Raw genomic sequence first — 19,279 nt, 5'->3', positions numbered from 1 at the left:
TAAATTAGGAGAAGAGTGACGTTAACACCATTTTAGGCACCCCGTTATGTACCTAATCCTTTCCGTCTCCTGCTTTTCGGTCTCCTACTGTTAGGTCTAGTGAGGTTTCGGTTAAGTGCTTTTCGGTCTAATGAGTTTGGTCTACTGCTTTCGGTCTAATGATTTCGACCTTTTTATGTTTATTAATAACATTTCCTATCTTTACAGGAACAGGATGAGTACAGCCAGAACAGAACTGTTATTAAAATTGGGGCTTCAAAAATTTCAAGAACAACAAAACGAAAATCAGGATACCAACGATACCTTGGATACTCTGAATTATTTCGAAGAATCATGTTTACTTAGTGGTTCCTCCGATCAAATACCTTGGCCTGAATCAGAGCAAATGACATCTGTCGAACAAATAAATCCAAGTTCTTTCCACAGCAACGTTTCATTATGTAACTCTGGTCTTTTTGATGAGACTGATATTGATGAACCGTATCAGTCATCTGGCAGTGAATTTTTACCCGACCCAGAAGATCCAGAAAATACGGATTCAGCCGAAGAAGTTGAAGAAAAAACAGAAAAAACAAAAGTCGACTTAAATAAAGGCAGAAAGAAACGTGGAAGAAAAAGAAAGATAGCCACGCAATCAAGACAGGATAGAAAAAAGTTGTCGAATTCTAACAAAGAGTACATTTCGGCAAGAAACAAAACAGTTAAACCTAAAGTATTTAAGGAACAGTATTCATGTACATGCGTCAGGAAGTGCACTTAACGTGTAAATATTGAAATGAGAAGACGGTTATTTGAACAATTTTGGACCATAGGGACTTTTGAGGGACGATGTGCATTACTTGGTAAGTGCGTTAAAGAAATTGCAAAAAAGAGATGTTATACAAAAAATCCGGTTTCAAGGAGGAACAATTCAAGGATCTATTACATAAATGACAATAAAGTATGTAACTCCTTGTTTATAAATACCTACCCTTCAAATTAACGATAATCGAATTCGATTGGCTTTAAGTCAGTTACAAAATAATGTTATACTTGATAATAGGGGACTAAAGAGCGGCGGACGAAATGCTATAGATGAACGAAGAATTACAGAAATTAAGCAGCATATATCTTCATTTCCCAAGTACATCTCACACTATTGTCGCAATAAGACAGACTCGAAATTTTTAAATCCAGAACTAAATTTGACCAAAATGTACGAATTTTATAACGAAACGACTGATGAGCCAGTCAGTCTTACAAAATATAAAGAGGTATTCTATTCTAATTTTAATTTAAGGTTTAAAAAACCTCATAAAGATACTTGCCGCATGTGCGATATATACGCTGCCAAAATTCGTAGTACACAACAAGATGACGAAAGAGCAGACCTGGAAGCAGATCACAAGAGACATCTTGACATCGCGGAAGAGCTGAGGCAACAAATGAACGATGATCTAAAAGCTGCAAAACAAGATGACACATTGGAGACGTTGACTTTTGACCTACAGAAAACTCTCCCCATACCTAAGTTGCCGACTGGAATCGTTTATTATAAAAGGCAACTCAATATGTTTAATCTCGGTATAAATGTTGGTAGTACAGGAAAAGGTGTTTTTAATATATGGTTAGAACACGAAGCTGGCAGAATCACACAAGATGTTGGTTCGTGCTTGCGTAAATACATTAACGAACATGTACATGCCCCTATTAAAAAACTTATATTGTGGTCCGATTCATGTGGAGGTCAAAATCGAAGTATTAAGCTTGTTTTAATGCTTATTCATGTACTACAGAATCATACCTCTCTCGAAACGATTTCATTAAAATTTTTACTATCTGGGCACAGTTTTTTACCCCACGACCAACATTTTGGAGACGTCGAATACTCCCTAAAATCACAACAGAGAGTATACTCAGATACTGACTACATGACCATCATGAAATCCTGTCGAAGAAAACAAAAGTTTATCGTAAACCGTATCGCAACTAATGATATTGTATCAGTTAAGGAGGTAGAGAGGTCGATTACAAATCGCAAGATCGACTCAAATAATAAACAGGGTATTAATTGGATAAAAACCCACGTTATAAGAGTGAACAAGGATGAACCCACTATTTTGTACATGAAAAATCACGTTAGAGATCCTTTCTTTTCAGCAGTAAACATCGAAAAGGCAGGAAAGGGCAGAAAATCTTTACTTGGAAACATAGAACTGCCTCCACTGTGGCCAAATGGTAGACAGCTTTCTGCTGAAAAAATAAAAGACCTGAAGGACATCTTGGATTTGGTACCTACAGATACAAAAGGCTTTTATAATTTCTTAGATAAAGTCGGAAGTGAAAATTTCATAGACGATGTAGAAGGACATGGACAGATGCCAGATTTTACTATTGATGAAGAGCAACTTGACGTTGTATATGAATAATAAAAATAACTGTATCTACTTTTTCTCAATAAAAATGCTTTCTGATTATCTTTTGTATCAAATTGTATTATAAACTATTTTGACACAATTAACTATGATCACTTACTCAATTTTGCAACAATCATGTAACCCAGTTTTTATTGTTTTTTTATACCAAAAATTAAAGGTTATTGTTTTATTTCGATATTTTCCGTTTATATGTATTATTGTAAAAGAGTAAAACATATTTAAAGAAAAAAATCTCAGCAAGGGAATTTTCTATGATAACGAAATACAAAAAGCTAATTATCTCAGAACAACATGCCGGTGGCTTACACCATTGTTGCAGAACAGGGTCCAAATAAGTTCAAATAGCAACCAATTACAAATAGCCTCAATGTCATAAATGCCAACATAAAATTTTTATTTTTGACAATTATATTGCCAAAAGTAAAATTTCGTTTAAACATTCTTTTTTGTTTAGTAACAAAAAGAAGAAGATTTATTCACCGTTGACAGATGTCTGAAAGAATGTGACAGATATATGGAGAATTAAATATGACATTTTACAAGTTTTATATATAAATCATAAAGAAAGAATATAATTATAAATTTTGCTTAAATTTTGAATTTCAGATCTTTTGTTTAAACTATTATCATTTTTGCTAATACAAACCATTTCCAAAAAAGTCCTTTTAAATTTATTACTTTCACTACATACAATTTTAATGTTATCAAAATCCATAATATGGTCTTTATCGATTACATGTTCTGCCAAAGCACAAGATGGTTTTTTAATTCTGCAATCACTTTTGTGAAAAATAATGCGATTTGAAAGATTTCTTCCGGTCTCGCCAACATATTCAGCCTCACACTGAGTACAACTAATGCTGTATACTAAATTCGTTTTTTCAAATTTGTCTATAGGATATTTAGTTTATGCTACATCCTATGTAGCATATCTGGAGGATAAGAGTTTTCAATTAGAATATTTTTTAATAATTGAAGATCTTCCTGTAGATAATCTGGATGAGAAAGTTTTAAAACACGTTCTTTTAATCCTGTTATAAGGTTCATTTTCATCTTATTTGGATGGTGAGAGTAATAGCTTATAAATCTATTACTACATATGGGTTTTCTGAACCATCTGGTTTTCAACATATTGTCTGTATTTCTTACAATTCTCATGTCAAGGAATGGTAGAGAATTATCTACCTCTTCCTCAACTGTGAATTGTATATGTTGATTATGACTGTTGAAAATGTTGACTGTTTCATGAATTTTGTGTTTAGGAAGTGTCAAAACTAAATCATCTACATATCTCTTAATAAAAGGAATGAAAAAAGTGCAATTACTGATACAATCATTCAAATAGTTGCTATTTGAACTTATTTATAAATTCAATTATTTTTATATTAAAAAAATGTTTTCAAAATTATAAAAATTTTCGGAGAAACATTTATTAGATTAAAACATTTTTGTATTAAATATTTTGAAGATGTAAGCAGTGATTTTTACTTAACAAACTAATTTTTATTTGGTAAGTTAACAAAAATTGTTTTTTCTTTTTAGTTCAACCTTGTAAGTATTTTGTCTTTTTTAGCTCTTGATAATAATTGTAAACACAATTGAAAGCTCGAGAATAAAAAAATAGTTAACCAATAGCCCTATTATTGACTCCAACCCATCCAAAACAGTTATATATATATATATATATATATATATATATATATATATATATATATATATATATATATATATATATATATATATATATATATATAGGTAACTTTTATATTTATGTTTATACTAATAATAGTCGGTATAAGTTTCAAGGATTTGGGCTAGCTATTTTAATTTCCATTTACCCACCTCTTCCATTCTTTTCTGTTTCCTGCCATTATTTTCCTCGATATAATTCCTCAAGTGATTTTTGTTTAAGTTTTCCCGCCTCTACTACTTGCTGTATCCATTTTTTTTTTGGTCTGCCTCTTTTTCTTTTTACGATGTTTTTTGCTTCATAAATTTTTCTTGTTATTCTATTGAATTGCATCCTCATCAGATGCCCATACCAGTTCATTTGTCTCTTTGCTATTTTGTTCATTATCGGTATCTGGTTGGCCATTCTCCTAATAGTCTCGTTGCTTAATCTATCCCATTTTGTCTTTCCAACTATCCTTCTTAGATGTCTCATCTCCATTTCGTTTATCCTGCTCTTATGTTTTTCCAGAATTGTCCAGTTTTTACTTGCATAGAGCACAGTCGGTATCACTATTGTGGTATATATTTTTATTCTTGTTTCTCGTGCAAGTTCTCTTTTTCCCATTATTGGGGCTAACGCATAATATAACTTATTTAATTTCTTTGCTCTATTTGTTATTTCCCAGTCTATTTTTCCGTCATTAGTTATTATTATTATACTTTCCAGGTATTCGTAAGTTGTTACTATTTCCAATTCTGAGTTTTTACATTTTATCTTTATTTGATTATCTTCCTTATCTCCTTTGCCGCTGATTATCATTATCTTACCTTTTTCCTCGTTTATCTTCATTTTAAGTTCTTTTATTTGTTCTACCCATATATCCATTAGTTTCTGCATTTTATTCTCGGAATCTGCTATTAGTACTATGTCGTCTGCATATATTAAGGACTCTATTGTTACCGGTTGTAATCTGCGGTAACCTATTATTGTCTGTAGTTGATAAGTTCTGACTCTAGTGTTTCTTATCAATTCGTTCATTACTATTATGAATAGCAAAGGGCTAAGACTATCTCCTTGTTTAATACCTCTCTTCCAATTAAATGCTTTCGATCTTTCCCCTGTTATTTGTACCCTTCATTTTACCTCTTTGTAAGTACTTTTTATAATTTTTATCAATGCGTTAGGTACGTTTATTTTCCTCAAGCATTCCCCTATAATATGTCTTTGTATCGTGGCAAATGCTGCTCTTAGGTCTATGAATGCTAATACTAGTTTTCCCCCGTATCTATGCTTCTTTCTATCATCAATCTTCTTAATAGTGAAAAAGAAAAAACACTTTAATAAACAAAATAGTGTGTGTGCCTAGTACGCACGTAAGAAATTATATTTCTATTATATGATTTCAACGAAATAAATATATTTTAAACAGTTTATTTGTATTGTTTTTTTTAATATTAAACTAATTTTAATACTTACTATTTTCCAACAAAGTCCTTATGATAGTACCAAGAATTAAAAAAAAAATAAGGCAACAACACTAGGTGTTCCACAGCTACGTGGTTCCATAGCGGTGACTCATCCAAATCATAACCTCGTTCGACACTGCTGCTATGTGACAATGGAATAAAATTGATACAAAATTAACTATTTTGGCAGATTGCACAAATAATATTAAGATTACTTTTTAATCTTCATTTCATCATATTTCTATTAATCCTATTAGTATTTCCGACGAATACTAATCCAAATACACAAAAATTATACTAAATAATATATTTATTAAATTTAATTTTATAAAATACATCCACCAGGATAATAGCCATTTTGTAATTATAACATTGACAGCAGTAGGTAAAAATGATACTTCACTGTCACTTAATATTTTGATTTAGCTTGTTTGAAAACAAATCATGACGCACGGGAAAAGATAGAGTGGACATACTTTATCATAAATCACAAAAGTTTTATTTAAAAATCCTTTATAGATTGTATATAATTAAAAGGACCCTTTCGGTCTACACTACAACAGAACATTTTCGAACTAAAAAGTCCATCAGCAGTGCATTTACTAGATATAAACGAGTCAAGTCACTAAATATCTGAGTAAAAACCCTTAGAATGGTACAAATTGTGCTCTTTATTACATTTTTGTTAATAATTTGGTGTGATTTTAAATTTTTGTAACAGATAACCTGCATGGTAACGTACGACTCCCAAATTTAGGGGGTTACTGACCCTTAGACGATGCCTCTATCTCTGAGACCACCAAATTATTAACAAAAATGTAATAAGCAATAAATGTAGTACCATTTTAAAGGTTTTGTCCAAATATTTAGTGTTTTGACTCATGTGCATCTGGTAAATGTACTGATGATGAATATTTTAGTCTAAAAACGTTCTATTGTGATGTAGCTCTAAACAGTATTTTTAATTATATACCTTTTATAAAGGATTCTTAAATAAAACTTTATAGTTTTTAACTTTAACCGGAAGTGTGATGTATTTCAAAATAATTTATTGAAATTTTTCAAAATTTGTAATCCTTATAAACTAAATTTTTGATATATAGAAAGTATAAACTCGTCATGAAACAGTCAGTTTATCTGTTGTGTTATATCTCATGCTTTCAAAAGTTTTATAAACGGTATGCGTACTGAAATCTAGAATTTAAATTCGGACAATCATTTTTTGAATATTGGTTTGCACCATATTCAATATAATAATATCATATGTCTTAAGTAGCTACTCACCTTTAAGTTAAATTTTTCTTCTCTTTTTTTAATCCAATTTAAGGCTTGCTGTTGAGGATCGATGCAAAGTGGAAATCTAGACCCCCTAAGGGTTAATATACCGTTTTGGATAGACAATTCATCAGGCGGTAAATTTTCAGAAATCCAAGTGCTGACCTCAACATCTGTTTTCAAATGATCTTCAGTTCTAAATAATAATAAATAGTATTATTCAATTAACTAACCACATTGTTACAAATATGACGAAATACTCTTATGAACTTATATAATAAAATGAAAAATAGTAAAAAATACTAAACGAAACAATGGATAAGTACAATAATGTCCCAGATATAGTTTTGAAAATATTATCTTGTAAAATTTTACTATTAAATTATTATATTTTTGGGAATTAACTACAAACGTAGCTAAAAACATTTTATTTGACGTCTCTTTAAAACCCCGTTAGTATGACGAAAATACAATAATTGTGTAATACATAATGTTACACTATCTCATAGTCTTTAGCGTAGAACCAGAAATTAAGGAGGGTGACGCATACAAGTAACCAGTAATTGTACGTCATTCTATAATTTTTCTGACGGGTTTTCTTCGGTTAAAGTTGATTTCATGTAATCGAGTTAATTATCTTCCAATAAAATCGTCCCAGTTACGCCACTCAAAAATTACATATATTGTCAATATGAATATGTCAGATAAAGTTAAATTATTGGAAAAATTTGTTTATCAAGCATTAAATTTTTTTTACAAAACATAAAATTTTTTGTTTTTGATTTTGGAAAATCAAACTCGATTTCCACTTTTTGTTCATTTGGCATGTTGTCTTTGATTGATCGGACAAGAGATGAAAGTTTTTGTTTAGGGGTAAATATTATCTTTATTCCTCTTGATTTTAGAATTTTGTCGATTTTGTCAGTGACATCTTTGATGTAAGAAAAAAAAGCTTTCGTATGATAAAGGGCTGAGTCTTTGGGTTATGATTGAGTAGGAGATTGATGTCTGTGAATGCTCCCATTGATGTGACTTTCGCGGTAACCGTTTTGGATGAGAGCTTGTTTTAAACTAGAAAGGTTAAATTGCTTCGGCGTTATAATATTTATGGTTTTTGATTTAAGGTGCCCTAAACTAAGTCTTAGACATTTATTGTGTAGTGCTTCAATTTTGTTTAAATGAGTATATGTGGCAGTTTCAGACAGCTACTGTATTCTATTATTGTTTATTTATATTTTTTGTGGCTGTTTGTTTCTTATAGATGTTTCTATTTTTAAAGAATATACAGGTATGGGTTATAGACTCAGACTTCAGAATACTACCTTGTTGTAATCCAGATCTGCAGATTCTAGAAAGCTAAAATTTGTTAATTACTATTTAAATGGGAATAAGCCACAATTAAAGGTTAAAATACGTTTATTGGCGTTTCAATTTCCACTTCGGAAATCGTTCTCAAAATACAAACATTAGTAAATTATCATGGAGATATAATATAAATTTACTAATGTTTGTATTTTGAGAACGATTTCCGAAGTGGAAATTGAAACGTCAATAAACGTTTTTTAACCTTTAATTGTGGCTTATACCCATTTAAATTATAATTAATTTAAAATGCCACAAGAAAATAGCTTCAGAACAATACTAAAATTTGTTGATTAATTTAAAAAAAGCTGATCGATTTAAGTAAGCCATTATAACGAAATTACTAAAAGAAATTGGTACCCCAACATTGATGAGCTTTTTTGCCAGTAAATTTAACTGGACGTTATCATATGCTAAATTGATATCCAAAAATGGGGCTAAAGTATTGTGTTTTTGAGTAAATCCTAAGTAGACATCATTTACTAAAATTGTAAGAGGTTTTAGGGAAGATCTGTTCTTTCTGAAGGCATATTAAAAATCCGGTAGAATTTTTTTCTTTTCCATTTATATTCAAGCGAATTAATTCTTTATCGTTCTACCCAGATTAAAAAAAAACATGATACTAAAGATATGGGTCTATATAAGGCTGCATTGCCATGATATTTTCTAGATTTTTAAAAGGCAATACGCATTTGAATTATAGGTAATAGGAATTTGTTTTTTTTTTGTAAAAATAATGTGTTGTCCTTATTTTTTTATGTTTTGACTTTGACTTCGATATTGATTTGATTTTTTTTATTTTATACAAATTAAATTAAATATATTTTCTTATTTGTTTGACATCGAAATTTTAAAACCAGCTAAACCAATTTTTTCTTTGGAAATTTTTAATTTCAAAACAGGTTTTTCAAAAAGTAGATTGTTCTATAAAACCCTATTATCTAAGTTTGCTCTTTACTGCAAGTTTGTATATTCAGACAGCCATACAGCTAAGAACACTGTAAGTAATATGATTCATCACCATCATTACCCAGCCCTTTGCATCTACTGCTGAAAATAGGCCTCCTTTATTTTTGTCCATTGTGTTCTATTTTAAGCACTTTTTATCCAATTTCTTGACATTTTCTTAAGATCGCCAGTCCAACGAGTAGGGGGTCTTCTTCTACTTCTTTTGTCCACTCAAGCAATCTCTTCGTCCACCTTTCATTACTTATTCGGGCGACATGTCCGGCCCAGTTTTATTTTAGTGTGGCAATTCGGGAAATTACATCGGTAACTCCTGTTCTTCATCTTAAGTCTTCATTTTTAACTCGGTCACGAAAAAATATACTCAGCATTGACCTTTCCATTTTCCTCTGAGCTATTTGCAGCGTTTAAGAGGTTGTAGCTGTCAATGTCAAAGTTACGGCACCAAGGTGCACCAAGTTAAGTCATCACAGGTAACACATATTGGTGTTATATTTTACGTTTTAAAGAAATTGGTATACCGCTAAAGATGTCTTTGAGTTTTCCATAGGATGCTCATGCTAGGTTTATTCTTCTTCGTAGTTCGCATGTTTGGATGTCTCTTGTGATCTTTATTTCGTGTCCAAGGTATATGTATTTTTCCACCAGCTCTACTTCGTTGTCTCCAATATTGATATTTCCGCTAGATAAAATATTGATTAGGCTATTTGTATAATATTATCAATAAAATATTCGTTTTGATACAGTCCAGGAAATTAAATCTGATTTAGAGACCACTGCTAAGTGTCTTATTAAGAATATTTGGATAGAAAATAAAAGTCCTATATACAAATTTAACAAAGATAAGATCGAGAAATCAGGTTACGTTATAAATTTAGAGTTTTTTAAATAAATATTGTGGTTTAATATATAGATAGTAATGGGATAGTGACGCATAACATATAGCCTCTCCTATTCAAATGTCAACCTCACCTGCTCGTATGATGATCTAGATCATGGTCATCTGGTGCATCCTGCTAGATAACCAACGAGGCTCTGACGTCCGAGTGTTTGACGGGATATGCAATCCACATTTATTGGCCAACGGCTTCGGGCGGATGAGCTGGTAAGTGAAAGGGCACTCTGTTGTCCAGAGATTGAGAAATTGGTCTCGAAGGCGGAAGAACCAAGAAAGTGGTCAACAGCATCAGAATGCAAAAGGCAACGAGAAATCACTGCATTAAAGGTCCCTGATGACATCTCTAGTACAGCTAACATGGCAAATACAACTAAAGTGGAAAAAACTACAGGGGAAGAACCCAGAAAAACCCCTGTGACAGAACTGGAAAAGTCTCTCTAAAAACTTCAGAGTTGATTATCAAAATAAATACCTGGAATGTGAAGACAGTGTATCAGGCTGAAAGACTTCAGAATACCATTCAAGAAATGATCAGAGTGGAAGTAGGATAAGCGAAATGAGGATACCAAATAGTGGTGCTTGTATTGTTGACAATCATATGGTATACCATTCGGGAAATGACGATGGTCAACATATGTATGGCGCTGGAATAATCGTATCACCTCAAGTACGTCAATATGTTACAAATGTTATACCTGTTTCTGAAAGATAAATAATAATTTAACTGACTACTACTCCTGTCAAACTAAATGTTTTAAAAGTGTATGCGCCAACCAGCGATACACCAGAAGAAGAGATAGAGCAATTCTATGAGTTGTCGATAAACTCACTAAAACAAATTAAAAAAGAAGATATAACTATTAGTATGGGTGACTTGAATGCAAAAATTGGTAAAGGGAAAAGCGGTGAATTAGTCGATGATTTTGGTCTAGGGAAGAGAAATGAAAGGGGAGAAAGATTAAAACTATTTGTAGAAGAAGAAGAATTTGCAATACTAAATACGTTCTTCAAACTACTACCAAGACGTTTGTATACTTGGGCCTCTCCACAAGATCAACCAGGAAACATAAAAAGGAATCAAATTGATTACATAATGGTGAACAAGAGATTCCGTAATGGATGCCTATCAGTTAAAAGTTATCCTGGTGCTAACGTATCGTCAGATCTTATTCCTGTTATTGGTAAATTTAGGTTTAGATTTAAAAATATTACAAAAAATAATAGTATAAAAATGTTATATGAGAAGACTAAAAGATAAGAAAACAAAGGAAACATTCGCACGGATTCTTTCAGAAAAGCTAAGCAATATGGGGTAAACATATGGATCCAGAAGAATCTTTTATGTGAAACCTTTAACAAGATCAGAGAAGAACATCTAATAGAAAATAAAGATAAGAGGAAAAGTTGGATGAATGACAATATACTGCAACTCATGGAAGAAAGATGAAAATCAAAGAATAACAAAAGAATGCAAAAAAAATATTCAGAGACAAATAAGTACCGAAATACGAAAGGCCAAAGAAAATTATTAACAAACATAGTGTGAAGAGATAGAGTTTGTTGAAACAAAAACACGATACATTTAATATGCATAAAAAGGTAAAACAAGCAGCTGGTCTTCAAAAATACAACACAGCTAGCAAACTGCAAGATCAACAGGGGAACATCATCACAAATAAAAATCAAGAAATATGCATATGGGCCTAATACATACAAGAACTCTTTAATGATCATAGGTCCGAACAACCTGCATCCTACATATGTAATGACCACTTACCAATCACATTAGATAAAGTGGAAAAAGCAATATCACAACTGAAAGATGGCATAGCTCCTGCACCTGACAATGCTTATGCTAAACTTATAAAGCTATTTAACACCGACAGTACTCAACGACTAACACAAATAGTCTTCTTCTTCTTCTTGAGATGCCGTGCATTTCTGCGTAGCCGTCCACCGTACATTGTCTTGTCAGGTAAGATGTTAAATAGTCTGGATTAAATAATTCTGTTTTTAGCAGCATTGCGAAGCATTTCATAGCTGTGGATTCCTATCTATTGTCGAATATTGCGCAGCCATGACAATTTTTTATGTCCCAGACCTCTCCTACTCTCTATCTTCCCTTCGAGTATCAGTTGCTGAAAAGTATATCTTTCTCCTCGTAATCCAAGTATGCAGTTTTCTTACTTTTTACATAACTAAAAAGGTCCCTATCCTGTAAGCCCGATCTTCTAAGTACTTCCTTATTTCTGACCCTGTCCGTCCATGATATTCTAAGCATTCGACGTAGGCACCACATTTCAAACACTTCCTGAAGATATCCTATATCGACCACGTTACTAACCAGGAAGTATTATTAAGAATGCAAAATGGAAAAGAGTGGTTAACGACAATAAAAACAGTCAAAATTGAATACCTTGGTCACATTATGAGGAACAGCGAAAGGTATGGGTTGCTGCAATTAATTCTTCAAGGAAAAGTAGTTACTATTTAAATGGGAATACGCCACAATTAAAGGTTAAAATACGTTTATTGACGTTTCAGTTTCCACTTCGGAAATCGTTCTCAAAATACAAACATTAGTAAATGAAACAAATTTTGTTTTTTTTTTGTTTAATTTACTAATGTTTGTATTTTGAGAACGATTTCCGAAGTGGAAATTGAAACGTCAATAAACGTATTTTAACCTTTAATTGTGGCTTATTCCCATTTAAATAGTAATTAATTTAAAATGCCACAAGAAAATAGCTTCAGAACAATATTAGAAAAAGTAGAACGAAAACGAGGAGCAGGAATGTGAAAAATTTTTTGGCTGAAAAATCTACGTACGTGGTTCAACACAACAACCACAAATCTTTTCAGAGTCGCAGTTTACAAAATACAGATTGCCATGATGGTCGCCAACATCCGAAACGGATAGGCACTACAAGAAGAAGATGTATGTATATAAACATAAATATTTTGTTTGAATGTCTTGATTTATTAAAATGTAAAAATACTTAATAATTGTATGTGTTTTTGTTGTAGTTTTGGCAACTATGAGTGCGATTTACCTGTAAGGCTGTGTCAATGGTATTTTTCTGTTTAAAATATCCTTTTTCCAATCATCATACATCATAGTTTTTCTGTATTCGAAAGTAAAAGGTCCGCAATATGCCAAAAATGCAGAACACACGAGACAGTCACCTATTAGGCGGTCTTTTGCAGAGAAGAGCTCTTGAAGTTCAAGTTTCCACCTAAAAGAAATTTCCGTGTTTTTACAATTAAAATCATTTAGTAATAAATATTAATGTATACAGCCATAAATGTCATGGGCATGCCATAAATGTCTCATATAGGCCTAAATTTTTTAAAAGACTTAAACAATAAAATAATGTAATAAAATACTATGAGATTAATGGATTACGGTATTAATTAGAAAAGCAAACTTACATATTCAAATTTAAATGGTTTCAAATAGAACAAATATCTGCAAAAGCTCCTATTTTACAAAATAACGTTTTAAATACTTTATTTAAGGGGAATACCATCAAATTTTAATTAACACGTCATGTTTATACTAGTCTATGATCCTACTGCAAAAGTACTGTGTTCGTAACGTAGTTAATCAAACTTACATTTTTACATACATTTAACAATATGAAAATACATTGATAACAGAATGATAGTCAAAAAGTGGTCGCAAATAGGTTTAACTAAATTAATGGTAATTGATTTTTCAACAAAAATGTCGTTCCTTTATTTTGTAAATAATCTTTAATACAAATTTATCTTTAATACAATGTATTAAAGATAAAGTAAAAGTCACTGGTTTGACATGGCGAGTGTATCTTCTGTGAAGTTTTAAAGCCTGCGTCGATAGATAGTATTAATAATAAACATATCATAAACATATAATAAAAAATACACTTTTTCTTTTTTTTTTTTTTTTTTAATGCAAACTTTGCTTTTATCAACGTAATAAGAGTATAACTAGCTTTAAAACTTGTTCAGAATAATCTGACACTCTCCAGCATTGTCAAACTAGTGTCGTTGTGCGCTAACTGTTTTTTACTTTATCTTTAATTCGGTGCGTTTTCAATAGCTGGCAACCCTAATTTGTGACCATTTCTTATCAGGCAACATTATATCATCATTGAAGAATAAACTATGGGGGTTGAAACACTTTTATTACGTATGTTCTGATTACAATCGTTAAAAAGCCGACTAATACAAAATATCGACCGACTTTGTCGAGTGTTGATGGCGAAGTGCTTCGTTGGCGCCTAAGCCGTTTTCTGCCTTAGCGGGCAAATACAAAAAGCGCTCCAGTTAGTGGCGCATATATTTAAATAGAGATAAAAATGAATATATCACCACTGTAATAAATAAATTCAAAACAAATATAAATGCGAAACGGAACACTCATATTAAAAAAAACAGCTTAAATTTGATATAAAAAACATGCATAAAATGCGTAATGAGCAGCTTATTTTGTATAAAAAATAAATGAACGAAATGTTTGTTAAAAAATTAATTATCATTAATTTTTTTAAAACTATTTGCGGCCACTTTTTGATTGGCAATCTGTTACCAATGTACTCTCCTATTTTTAAATGTGTGTAAAAATATCGTGATAGTAAACGTACATAGAGAGCAATACGTTAGTATCTGAAATCGTTAACCTATCAAGGAAATTAATTACTTTCACAGGGATTCTCTTATCAGTTAGTAGTGGAGCGCCTGGGGATTTTCACCTCGGATTAGAGTTATAGTGAATGACTTAATATGATCGATGTGGGATATTGTTTTTAAAACTATAAATTGCAATGTTTACCCAAAAATTTTTTGTGCACTCAATTTTTTTGTATTGTTTAAACAAATTATTATAAAAAATTAATGTTTGATCATATATTTTAACTTTAAATAGTATTTTTTTTATTTATATATTAAATCTTACCTGATTTAATAGGTAGAAAAACATGGAGGGGAGACCGGAGCGACAGCTGCTATGTACAATGGAATTTCTCGGCCAGTTTAATTATAAATGAAACGCACTCTATTGTGTACATTTAAAAAATAAGGTAATTAATTATGACTAATGAAAAGAAAAAAAATTATTAGTACAAAATCTGTTTATTTAAATATATTACGTTGTTGTCTACATCAAATATTTTCTTTTATTCCATCTATCTGTATAATAGGTGAAGTATTGGAACAACTATTTCCGCTGCACTGTAAACATGCTACACTTTAGTATAAACCACTTTTTCGGCATCCACACGCAGCTCCACATTTCTTTTTGCAATTACAAAACAACATTTGCAATAAATTATCCGGAGCGGGTAATTGATTCATTGTTATTGGGATGTACATGTTATTGGAATATTTCCATCCCCTATTTTCAATAACTACGTCATTTCCTAGCCATATCTGAATTTGTAGGTACACTCTTTTAAGGTGCTCAAACGCTGCATCAGCTGTTGGAGGCAGTGATGACAAAAGAACACTCGTATTTTTGACTGTTGCTTTTATGAAATAATTGAACCTCAATGTATTTAAATCAAAAGTTTTAGACGGAGCGCCATATAAACTCAAAATACATGCTACACCTGCTTGCAATATATTGTTGGCGTCTTCATTGATATTTTTAAATACTTTTACTGAGTCATGTAAATCAATCCGTTTCTCAAAATTTTTGGCAAACTTAATTTTTCCCTTATTGAAAAACGCAGAAGTAGTGTCACAACCCGTAAAATCATGTAAAAAAAGAATATGTTCTTTACAATTTGGTAAAGATTTTTCTAAACATTTCGATGAAAATATCTTCTGTTGAACTTTGCCTCGGAATGGTTTTAGAAAATATATTTCACATCTTTATCTACCAATGCCGTTAATATCACTAAGACATCGATATCTTCTGAAACTATAACAACATCTTTTGATTCCAAATTTATTGCCGTCTCAACAATTAGTTTGTCGGCATCACTTTTCACTTGGCACGTAAAAATATTGTTGTCAGCTAATTGAATTCTCAACATTTCTATCAAGCAAATTTTATTTTTACTATTTGTCAAAAATTTATCTTGAGAAATTTTTAGAGCATGTGTTAATCAATTCAATATCTGCACATTTATTTTTTAAGGCGCGAAGATTCCGTTCGGCTGATTTAATACTATATTTTTTAAACCCATCAAATACCACGTACGTGTTACTATCATAATTATTTTTTAAATATCTTACATAATGGTTACATATCATTGCAAACGTTTCATTTAATTGCCATTTACAACGATGTAGTAACATGCCTCCGTCAATAACCTAATAAGAGATGTTCTACACTTTTTAAATTAATAGAAATTTCCGAAATAATTCGTAAAATGTTGATTTTTTTGTTTTTCGCAGTTCACCATTTCAAATACAGCAAGTGGATATGGTGTCAATTCGGAATTCATATAATTTTTAAGTGCTTTGTCGGTTTTTTTTTAAACACAAATACGTTGAAACAGCAGTAACGGGTCAACAGGAATAACCTCGTCATGAATTTTAATTTTGCTATTTTTCGCCAATAGAGAATTTATTTTATTTTTCCTTGACAATTTTAATTCACGTAAATTTTGTCCCCCTGTTTTTTTCATTGCCTTCAAACCTGCTTTAAAAGCATCGTAACAATTTATCTTTTTATCTCCAGTAATTCCAGTAGCAATAGACATAATAGCATCTGTATCAGGAAAAGGGCTGTGTTGCTTAAATAAATCCACTAATAATTTGACATCTGTATTATCCCTTTCTATTCTAGCATCTGTTAAATAAATGTTGATGACTTTTGTTGAAAGACATGTCACAAAATTTTTCTATAGCTTCAATAATATCTTTACTGTAAATAACTCTTCTGATCCATTTATACACAACACTTTCAGTGGCACCACGTTTAAAAGGACCTCCTTCGACACTCATCCCTTTCATTAAAGTTTGCTCAATAGTCTGATCACTTGCAATGCCAGAAAAATAATTATCCGAACGCCTAGATGTGAAATATCCTGCCGAAAATTTTTGAAACTCCATCGGGTCCATTTTATGCTGTAATTCTTTCATATCTTGTAGATAAATTTGTAATGCCTTCGCATAGGGAAATGCCCGGATGCATGCAATAATGGAATCATTTGCTCAATACTATACAAATGTAAATTCATATCTCCCATAGAGTCCGCAGCAATGAAGTGCTTTAATATTGTAACCATTCGAAAATAAGTAATCCATAGTTTTGAAGTTTTATTTTTATTTTCAAGCTCAAGTAGCTTATTTTCAAAAATTATAGTAAGAGTTTGAAATCCGTGGTTTTCAGTGATTTCAGTGTAGTTGAACATTTTAAAAATCATGGAGTTATTTTCATCATTCAGTACATTTGCAAAACCCGTATTGTGTTCAATAAGATTTTTAAAAATCAATTGTGATAACGCTTGCTGTAATAAAGTATGAGCACGTACAGCTCTAGCATACGCATGTCCAGATGCTATGTGATCAATTGTATTTTCAGCATATATGGTAGAAAGCGCTTCTTTTATCCCACTTCCAGGCATATTATAACCAATGGATCCCATGTAAGACATAAGAGTATGAAAAGAGCCTAGCCTCACAACAACTAATACTTCGTCAGATAAATGCACAGCAGAAGCAATATCCCGTGCTTTCATGTAGAGAGGTTGATCGAATGTTAAGGTTCATGTTCTCATATTCAATTCTTTAGCATTATCTACGAAACTTTTCATAGTTGTGTAAATTGTGTTCTAATCGCTTGGAGGTGAATTAATAAAAGGCAAAAAAATTATCGATGACACATCCAAATCATGTGCATTAGTTAATAAATTCATAAATCCATTCCATCCGAGAAATTTGTTATTATTTTTGAACTTCAAATACGTCCACAAAATATTTAATTGCCCATTTGTAGTAAATTTCTTGATATCCGGTTCAATTTCAGATAACTTAACTACTATCTTTGAAAATCCTAAACCTGTACAAGCTGGATATATTTGCAGAGGGATATTTCCGTGTTTGATAAATTCAGACTCTGCTGGTAGTGTCTTCCGACGCTTGATAGGTCGTGGAGGTTGTATACCATCTCTTGGAGTAACTATTTCAATGCTTCCGATATAATGGAACGTTCCCTTACCATCAATAGTGTTGCTATTGAAATCAGCATTATCATGCACAAATTGAACGAAAGTGCCAGGATTTATTTCTGGTGAAGCTGTAAAAGTTGCTGAAGCTTCGTATAACGTAGCCTCTTTGTACGGAGCACAGAAGCCTAAAGAATGATATATATTTCTTACTTTTTTAGAGCCAAATTTCCTATGAAACATCACAACCAAAGTAATATCAAGTGGCGATAAAAAAAGATCTTGGTCGTACAGCTGATATGATTGCATGCGCTATCGATTTACATTTCTTCTTATATCTCGGAATTGTTTCTGCATTATTTTTCTTATCTTTTAATATTATTTCAGATAGTAACAAATTTAAAGATGTTGGACTTGATTCATTAACATCTTGAAGCATTTTGTCACTTGGCGTATAATTTTCATTACCGTACACTTGGGCTCTTATATCTCTCCGAATAATTTGGCTCGCCGCTTTCAAATTCTTCTTCTTCTTTACTATTATGTTTTTGATTGTACCAGTTTTCTGTTAATATATCATGGTTAATTTTTGTAAAACATATAAAACTTATTGGATCCAAATTTAGTTGAAACGATAATATCATCGTGAGAGTGTTCTATTAGTCGTTTTTTCATCCGGGATATGCTCTGTAGTGATGACGTTTTTCAACTCTTGCATGGTAAATTGGCAATCATCATTCTCTTCATATTTGCTTTATTGCTGCAATCATATTTGCTTTATTGCTGCATCTACCATCGGAATTCTCGGATTAATATAAAATTCGTGATGGATTCATTTAAAGTTGGAGTGTTGATGTATGAAATCTGCCTACGCCGAGCTTCATTTAATTTAGCTTCTTTTGTTTTATCAGCTTCTTGTCCGCAAATAAAACAGTTTTTTTCCCAATTGAAGTTATTAAAATTCATGCTACTTCGAAGTTTTTTTTTCAGAGGCGTTTCACGGACCTTATTTTTATACATTCCAATATACTTTTTATTAATATATTTTTGTCGACAACTTGAATAAGCATAAACAAATTCAGTTTGTAGGTGAGGTAACAATCCATCTTGTCGTTCGGTTACAG

General features: G+C 31.5%; 1 protein-coding gene across 1 annotated transcript in view; it reads right to left on the bottom strand.

The window, feature by feature from the left end:
- Positions 1 to 19,279, bottom strand: part of LOC140442220 (dynein axonemal heavy chain 10-like) — a 657,946-nt gene that overhangs the window by 107,608 nt on the left and 531,059 nt on the right. The window contains 2 exon segments of the mRNA XM_072533298.1: positions 6,840 to 7,026; positions 13,110 to 13,292. Of these exon segments, the coding sequence (XP_072389399.1) occupies positions 6,840 to 7,026; positions 13,110 to 13,292 (370 nt within the window).

The sequence above is a fragment of the Diabrotica undecimpunctata genome, chromosome 5 (assembly GCF_040954645.1).
Source record: "Diabrotica undecimpunctata isolate CICGRU chromosome 5, icDiaUnde3, whole genome shotgun sequence".
Taxonomy (NCBI): domain Eukaryota; kingdom Metazoa; phylum Arthropoda; class Insecta; order Coleoptera; family Chrysomelidae; genus Diabrotica; species Diabrotica undecimpunctata.
This window is presented reverse-complemented; position numbering and strand designations above follow the sequence as displayed.